The sequence below is a fragment of the Alligator sinensis genome, unplaced genomic scaffold (assembly GCF_000455745.1).
Source record: "Alligator sinensis unplaced genomic scaffold, ASM45574v1 scaffold2231_1, whole genome shotgun sequence".
NCBI classification, from domain to species: domain Eukaryota; kingdom Metazoa; phylum Chordata; order Crocodylia; family Alligatoridae; genus Alligator; species Alligator sinensis.
Window position 1 is genome coordinate 48955 of NW_005843550.1, and position 9324 is coordinate 58278.

Sequence of the window (9324 nt, forward strand, 5' to 3'; positions counted from 1 at the left end):
AAATGACAGCCAACAGTTACCAGACAAAAAGAGGGAGAAAATAAAGATATCTTGTATAGTATGATGCATTTTGGCTAATGTTGATTTTTAATGATGATCACAGTATGAGTCATGCTCGCTTATGTTGTTAATTAGTTTTTAATATGGTGCCTTTACTAAAATAAGAAGTTTCTGGTATTTGTGCGGGCCGGGAGCGGTCTGAGGCCCTCGGGGGCCTGTGCGCAGCGGGCTATGGCCAGCAGCCCAGACACGCCGGGTCAGGGAATGCAGGCCGGCGGGCTAGAATTAGGCACGGACGCTTAGCGGTTGATTAAAGATTATTTTACTTACACCAAAGATGGTCGCGGTGCAGGCAGGAAAACTTGCTTGAGTTGCAATTACAAAACAAAACAAAACAAAACTCGAACCTGCAGGGCATGAGAGTACGTCGCAGGGGGTTTCGGCGACGGGAGGATGCAAAACACGAGAGTACGTTGCAATGGGTTTTTGGCGACGGGAAGATAAACCTGCAGGACTCGAACCCGGGCAGAGCTCTGGATACACTCGCACAAAGTTTGCTAGGCTCCGTGGAACTTGCGCGCAGGGAAGGGGTTCGTCGAGGGATCGTTCGGCAACAGGGAGAGGCCAGAGGTTGATCAGTCCCCTATAGCCTACGCTGGGTTCGATAGGCTCCGCAGCGCTTAGAGATCTTCACAAGATGTGAAGTTCTCCTCCTCCAGATGGTTGTGGAGTCCTCCCTTGCGGGGGTTCTCCTTGGAGTTCTCCAACTTGGGCGGAAACCACTCAAGCCTCTTATACGGCTAGCAAGCCAATCACTAGCCGCCACGTGGAAATAATTTAGAACTGGCCAATAGTGGGACACAAATTTGCATGCGAATGGCGGGAGCTCCTTTGCACCATGCATTTCTCTTTGCAACTAAGAAATGCACCCTGCAAAGAAAGCTCCTAGTGGCAGGAAATAATTTAGCAGTGCCAAAGCGCGCACAAACAAAATCACACCCTTGGGTTGTGACAGTATTGCTCTTAACCTTTGTCTCTCTACTGATAATGTACCTTCCAATTTCAATGAAATGTGTCTCTTGTAGATTTCCAGTTTTTAGTTTAATATGGCCTCTTTAAGTCATCGAGATTTTTGTGGATTTACACTTCAAGAATGTTTGTTTTCCTTATTTTCTAGCATCAAATATTAAATTTAGACGTTTTAGATTTGATCTGAATTAATGTCTGAAGTAAGCACTAACCCAACATGTGTTATCAGGAATTGATTAAGGCCCTATGTCCTCAATATGCCATGCTTTCAGGAGGACCTTGTTTTTTTTGGATTTTTTGGTTTTACACATGCATATATCTTTTCAAGGCTATTAATTGTATTCAGTTATGCTGGGACAGCTAATAGGATAGATGTGTTGCACTGTTGTAAAGCCTGATATTACTCAGAAAAGTAGTTCCATTGAAGCAGTTAAACCACGTACAAAGTTGAGCATACACGTACGTTTTACCAGAGTAATGTGCTGTGTGCTCAGAGTTGCCTAATGGGTACATCTACACGTGCATATAAGCTCAATTAAATTTAATGCGCATTAAGCAATTTTTGGCAGGGGTCTACACATGCAGGGACGTGACACTAAAGTTAGTCCCAAGTCCCTGCAGCCCTGCCATGTGTCCCTGTGGCCACTGAGGGGAGCTCCAGCCACATGGCTGCCAGGGAAACCCTGATTCCTAGCCAGCCTCTTCCCTGCCCAGGAGCCGTGTGCCCAGTGCAAGGGCAGCACACAGCAGCTCCCTCCTTGCCTCCCCATACCAGGGATGCCCCTGCCAGTGATGCCTAACACCCCACTGCTCCAGTCCGGCCCCTGCCAGCGATGACCAGTGCCCCACGCTCCTGCTGGCCATGTTGCTAGGCCTGCTATCCCCAGCAGCACCTTCCCCTGCCTGCCCAGGCCACAGGACAGCCATGCACCCGCCAGTGGGAGCCAGGGCACTAGCTGTGGGAGGCCCTGCCCAACCCTCTCCTCCTGTTCTCCCCACTCCAGCCTGCCTGCCCCACCACCCACATAACCCCTACCCATCCCCAGCACCGCTCTCAGGACATGCACATGGGTGAAAAGAAGTTTGTTTGGTTTTTTTTTGGGGGGGGGGGGGGGGTTGTTTTATTACCCCCACAACATCCACCCACATTCCCCCCTGAACAAAGAGAGCCCACTCGCCAACAATAAAAAACCTGCTTACAAGTGGGATACTATATGCAAGGGGGAAATGATTTAACATTTTGAGTCTTCAAGCCCAGAGTGGGGGGCCATAGCGGGGATCTAGGGGGCAGGGCCCTGGGGCAGGTGACCAGCAACCCAGCCCCTGCATGTTTCCTGGGGCTAGGCTTAGGCTGACCCCGTGGTGGCAGGACAGACCCAGCACTAAAGTTAATGCCGGGTCACATCTATATATGCGTTAATGTGCATTAAGTAATCATGCCTAAATTTGATACCTGCATTTAGGCGTGATTTGCCCTAGTTAATGCACATTAAGGGTGTGCACATGTAGACGTGCACCCATAATGTGCATTAGCTTAGGCATTAACACATCTCATGTAGACACGCCCAGTTACACAGAAATAGAATCCTCAGCACCAAGGTGTAATAGCTTGAATAGAGCTTGTGCAGTTTATCACGGGACTAAGAGATGTGGTCTTCGATCCACACTTGGAGCTGCTTAATTCAGTAGAGAAGGAATATAGTTCATAGCTCTTAGGGAAAATTGTTCAAAGATTTCACCAAAGTGTATTTTGTCTATGCAAATCAACAAATTTAAAACTAATTCTGATTTCCATCCATATTTCTCCTAATTCATCTTCATGTTAAACCATATTTTTCTTTCAGTTCCTGAAAGCAATAATGGGTGGAAACTATAGTCTAGCAAAAAAACTTTGTCAAATGAGTAAGTACAACTTTTTTTCTGTTTCATATTATTTCTCCTCATCTCCGTTTTCTTAATTGCTGTCAGCAGTGGGAGGGGGGGTCCTGCAGCGACCACCCGCAGGCACCGCCGACAGTATCAGTGGTGCCTTTTCATAGGCGATGCACTGCCATACTCAGGGGGTGCATGTGCACCTATGTTCACCCCCTATGCATCACCAGTGGCTGAAAGTTTCCTAAAACACAGAGTTATGGTAGCACTTTTCATATGAGGTCCGCCCCCCCAAATATGAATTAATTCTACCACAGAGCACAACAGTAGGTTTTTATTGGGAAAAAGTCAACAGCATACTGAGATATATTAACAGGAGTGTAGCTTGCAAATCAAGATACATGACTCTTCCACTATATTCAGCACAGATAACACCTCACCTGGAATATTGTTCAGTTTTGGGCCCCACACATCAAGAAAAATGTGGACAGATTAGAATAATCTGCTTAATATCTAGAAATGTATACCATCTACCACAACTATATAAAACTATAGCTTGTGGCACAGTAGTATCAGTTGCTCTCTCCTTAGTTAACTCTGGCTTACGGCAATAGTTTTACAAAATTATTGTCCCATGGTTAGAATTTTAGAAATCTAAATAGATGGTACTTCACCCTATTAATTATGTATCCCTGCTATGGTGTGCTGTCTTCTACTTCAGCAGCTCTCCTACAGCCCCTGGCCTGGATTCTTATATCAGTTTGTTTCCTTTCATTTAAGGTACTGCATTGTACTTTTTGTTAGTTCTTAGATACCAGATGGAACAAAGTATTGCTGCTGATGCTTTCAGTAGCACCAGAAGAAGAGAAAAAGGAAGAAAAAACCCAATTAACTAAAATGCTGACATTGTAATATTTGTTTTCAAATTACATTCTTTATTAGATTTAGCACACTCCCATACTTTCTTTTGTAGTATTGGTGTAATTTGTCTGATTTGGATGCTTCCATATCCCCCACCTGCAAAGGTAACCAGGTTAATTTAATTCAGGGACAGCTTGAGCACTCCTGTTGTTTTCAGCACTTGTGTAGAGCAGGGGTGGCCAACCTGCAGCACAGGTGCCACATGTGACACAGACAGCCTCTATGTGTAGCATGTGGCAGACTGGGAAGGGGACAGGCAGCATAGCAGCAGGTAGGGCAGGGAGCAGAAAGTAAAGCAGCAAATCGGGCAGAGAGCACAGGACAGGAAGCAGAAAGCAGAGCAGCAGATCAGGCTGGGTCAGAAAACATGATTCAAGTGGCACTTGGGCTAAGTACATACAGTCAAAAAGCCCAAGGCTAAATTGATTCAGTCTTTGCAAGTTAGTCTTATATGCAGAGATAAAACTGAGAAACAACTGGGCAGACATTTGCTTTTGATTCAGGAAATGCAGCCCGATACCTGCAGTGGCTCAGGCCAAAAGCCAGGGGACTTTAGAGCATGGCTCTCTGGCACATAGCGAGCATGGGCTGCGTGTTCACTTCCTCTTCCTGCTGTCCCTGAAGTCTCTTGGATTTGCAGTCTAGAATTACAGCAGCAGGACTCTGCAGGGTTGCTCATTACTTTCTCTTCCTGCTTCCAGGTGCCTCTGGGATTTGTAGTCCATAGTCGCAGCCAGCAATAAGTTTTTAGCAGAGCAGCACAGCTCCATACTCAGGAGTATGGAGTTTAACCCCCCTCGGGAAGGGAAGTTTAACCCCCCTCCATGGCCCCAGACCCCAGCTAGGGTTTGCCGGAGGAGGGGCAGGCCCTGCCTTCCCCCGCCTCCCTTACCTCCGAACCCTCCTCTGCTGGAGTAGACAGCACAGCCCAGCCCAGGGCTGTAAAGCATGCTGGGATGCTGAGGGACTCTGATTTAACTTGAACTAGGAAGGGGTCTGGGACAGACATTGCATAAACTGGTTTGACCCAAATCAGACAGTTAAGTCTGATACTACATTCAACTAGGTTTATCTTAAACCAGTTTCAGCCATTTTGAAACTGTTTTTTGTGAACTGAAGTTTTGTTACAGATTTAAGCCAGTTTCTGATTACTTAAACTGGTTTATGTGTCCCTAGCTTTGGAGATGGTACAGGGCTAAATTGGGCATACTTTCCAGAAAGGTTAACCTCTCACTGGTGTAGAGTACTCTAGCCAGTTGTATCAAATACCATCGGTCCTTCTTTTTTGTTTTCTTTTGTAGTGAAAAAATTGCTCAGTTTCCGGTTTACCTGTTTTCTATTTACATTATTTAAGTTTGCATTCAGTAAAGTGCTTAGGTATTTTAGCATGATAATATACTATTGCATATGTAGAAATTAGTCTATACTGTCATTATTAGTTCTGGATATTTAGATTGTGTATACATTTTTATGTTTTTATATGTTTGTGTTTTTTTCTTAATTTAACTTTGTCTGAATTTCTTGAACTGGTTTTGTTTGGTTTCAATTTAATTATTACTCTTTGTAGCTTTGTATACTCTTAAATTATCAGTATGGTCTGTAAACCTTAATTCTAGCTTACTGTAGTATTTTTATTGGAAATGTTAATACAACTAATGGAAAAAAATCTTTTTTTTCTCTTTAAGTCTTTGAAATCAAAATTATGCCACCATGCAATAGTGTAGCCATTAACAATATGCCTTTAGATTATTTAGGTAAGAATAGATATCCCTGATACGCAGTTTTTTATACCTATAGTTACACTTCCATAAGCTATAAATGGCAGTCTTACAATGAATTGTCTGTTTGTTATGTCACTATATAGACATTAGTAATACATCCTGTTGTCAAATTGCAGTACTGATCTATGAACCAGAAAATACTGAGGCCAAGCAGTTTCTTCCACTGCTTGAAGAAAAATTGCTGATGGGTAAGTTTGAGGGTTGTAACCACTCAGTTTTTGTAAAAGCATTCATGCTTTTCACAGATAAACAATATTTGGGAGTGTTATGCCTACTTGGACCCTACTTATTTTTTTTTAAATATTTGTTTTAAAATGCAAAAACAAGTGTTTACTGTTTTTATATTTAATATGGTTTGAGTATGATGCACTACACAACAAAATCACATATAAGCAAACATTTCCTAATTGTTGATGTTCAATTTTCAAGCACTAATACTGTCTTTTACCTTAAGTTTAGCTGTTCTTGCTATAGGCAGTTGAGTTGGCTTAAACAGAAAGTCATGTTGTCAACAAGTATGAATCATATGTGCCCATAAAATGGTTATTTGGCCAGTGATGTTAACCAAAATGGACAAGATCATTTGTCACAGGCTAGGAAAATACAGCATATAATTTGGAGGAAAGGAATTTCAGAAGCATCTTTAACACGTTTTTACTCTCCCAATTCTCGCCTAGTTAGGAATTATACCTGTCCCCCAACATTAGAGCTGCCTTCAGGTCACTTTAACTCACATCAGCTGCTAGTGTTCCCAGGGGCCAGTGCAATAATTTAATAAGATGTGGCATAGGTAGGGGTCTACCTAATTTGAGGAGGTGGCCAGCTGATTTCACAGGGAGATCACAGGGCTGCCTGCCATATTCATGAATTGATCCAGTTGGGCCCCACCCCCATGCCTGTAGTCGAGGGGCCCTGTTGGCCCTGCCACTTGCCATTGACTGGCTGCAAGGGCTGCCTGTCATATGGCCCTGTCCCTCACCACTAATTGGATTCAAGGGCTGTCTGTCATGCAGCCCTACCACTGGGGGCTGCATGACAGCAGTGGGTGGGCAGCCCCTCTCATCTCTTCCCCCAAGTGGGCTGCACAACTGAGCTGCAGCACTGTGAGAACTGCTGGGCCTGTACAGATTCATAGATGCTAGGGTCAGAAGGGACCTCAACAGATCATAGAGTCCAATCCCCTTCCTAGGCAGGAAAGAGTTGAGCACAGCCAGATGCCTACCCAGCCTTCTCTTAAAGACCCCCAAGGTAGGGGAGAGCACCATCTCCCTTGGGAGCCCATTCCAAATTTTGGCCACCCTTACCATGAAGAAATTTTTCCTGATATCTAGCCTAAATCTGCTGTCTCAGTTTGTAACCATTGTTCCTTGTTACCCCAAGAGGTGCCCTGGTGAACAGAGCATCTCTGATCCCTTGCTATGTTCCCCTAATGAATTTGTAGGTGGCCACAAGATCACCTCTTAGCCTTCTCTTGCATAGACTGAAGATGTCCAGGTCCCCCAGTCTCTCCTCATAGGGTTTGTCCTGTAAGCCCCTAACCATACGAGTGGCCTTCCTCTGTACCCTCTCAAGTCTGTCAACATCCTACTTGAAGTATGGCACCCAAAACTGGACACAGTACTCCAACTGCAGTCTGACCAATGCTGCATAGAGGGGAAGTATCACCTCTTTGGTTCTATTTGTCATGCATCTGCTGATGCATGATAAAGTGCGGTTAGTTTTGCTGACGTTTTCATCACACTGACAACTCATGTTCATCTTGGAGTCCACTATGACTCTGAGATCCCTTCCCGCTTCTGTGCTGCTGAGAGGGTCACTTCCCAGCCAGTAGGTGTGCTGGATATTTTTGCACCCTAGGTGCAGCACTCTGCTCTGGTCCTTGTTGTACTGCATCCTATTGTGTACTGCCCACTCCTCTAACCTGTCCAGGTCTGCCTGTAATTGTTCCCTACCCTCCAGAGTGTGCATTTCACCCCACAATTCAGTATCATCCCCAACTTGGACAGAGTACACTTCACACCCACATCCAAGTCACTGATGAAGATATTGAAGAGTATAGGTCCAAGGACCAAACCCTGTGGGACCCCACTACCCACATCCTTCCAGGTCACTACAGACCCATTTACTACCACTCTCTAGGTGTAACCATTCAGCCAATTTGCCAGCCACTGGACTGGATAAATATCTATGTCACAGCCTCTTAATTTATTTATGAGAATGGGATGAAATACCATATTGGAGGCCTTGCTAAAATCCAAGAAAACGACATCTACCTCTACTCCTGCATCTAAGTTTTTTGGGACCCTGTCATAAAACAAAGCCAGATTGCTCAGGCATGATCTACCTGCTACGAATCCATGCTGGTTGCCCTGCTACATTATTTTTCCTGCTGGACTCCCACAAATATGATCCTTCATAATCTTTTCAAAGACCTTTCCAAGGATGGAGGTGAGACTGCCTGGCCTATAATTACTCAGATCCCCCTTCCTTCCCTTCTTGAAAATAGGGACCACATTGGCCCTTTTTCAGCCCTCCAGGACCTGACCCAAGCTCCATGAGCAGTCAGACAGCCGTGCCAGTGATTCTGCTATGACACCAGCCAATTCCTTCAGTACTCTCAGATGCAGCTCATCCAGGCCTGCTGACTTGAACGCATCCAGTCCATCCAAGTGACTTTGCACAAAGTCTGGTGGGCTGGCATCCCTCTGCCCATCTAAGAACCCATTAGGAGACTTAACTTGACCCCCTGTTCAAGAACACTGAGGCAAAAAACTTATTGAATAACTCAGCCTTGTCCCCCCTGTCTGTCACTAATTGCTCCTTGTTCAGTAGGGGTCCTATGCTGCCCTGTGCCTTCTTTTTACTCCCTACATACCTAAAAAAAGACTTTGTTGTCTTTGTGTTGCCAACCTCAGCTCTGTAGTTGCTTTGGCCTTTCTAACTGCCTCCCTGCAGGTGCGGGCCAAGTAGATATGCTCCTTGGTAGCTTCCCCCTGCTTCCACCACCTATTTGCTTTCTTTTTTGCCCTTAAGCTCCCCTGGATTTCCCTGTTTAGCCAAGGAAGTTTTTAGGTTCCTTTCCCCTTGTACTGGGATAGTCTCCCTCTGTGCCTGAAGGATCACTTCCTTTAGGAACAACCACCCTTCCTGGACTCCCATCTCACCAATACTCCGATCCTGCAATGCATCATTGACTAGACTCCTAAGCACAGTGAAGTTAGCCTTCCTAAAGTCAAGCACTTCCACCCTACGCTGTATGGTGAATTCGGTTGATTGGTGGTCACTGTCCCCAAGGTGAGCATGAAGCTGTAACTCCCCTAGCAAGTCATCCCCCATAGCCAACACTAAGTTCAGTAAGGCATTGCCCCTAGTGGGGCTGTATACCACCTGCATTAGGTGAAGGTCCTGCATGCAGGTTAAGAACCTACGTGAACAGCTGGATTTGACTGACTGCTCCTCCTAGCAGATGTCAGGGTAGTTTAGGTCCCCTATGACAACCACATCCCTGTACAGCCTCTGAGAGCTGCCTCAAGAATCCTAAGTCTAGCTTTTCCTCTTGGTGTGGTGGTCTGTAGCAGACCCCCCTTCCCCCCCACCAACTGACCTCCATGTATCCTAACGCATAATGCCTCAACTTTCTCCTCCTCTGATCCCATTTTGATTAGGATAGATGTATAATGCTTCTTTACATAAAGAGTAACACCGCCCCCTTTCCTCCCTA

The 9324-nt window shown here is 45.2% G+C and overlaps 1 protein-coding gene across 1 annotated transcript in view; it reads left to right on the forward strand.

Moving 5' to 3' along the window:
• The window catches only part of ERICH2 (glutamate rich 2), a 45968-nt gene that overhangs the window by 31048 nt on the left and 5596 nt on the right, over positions 1-9324 (forward strand). Inside the window, exons 12-13 of the mRNA XM_006038936.3 lie at positions 2874-2931; positions 5720-5791. Coding sequence (XP_006038998.2) covers positions 2874-2931; positions 5720-5791 — 130 coding nt within the window. The remainder of the gene's footprint in view (positions 1-2873; positions 2932-5719; positions 5792-9324) is intronic.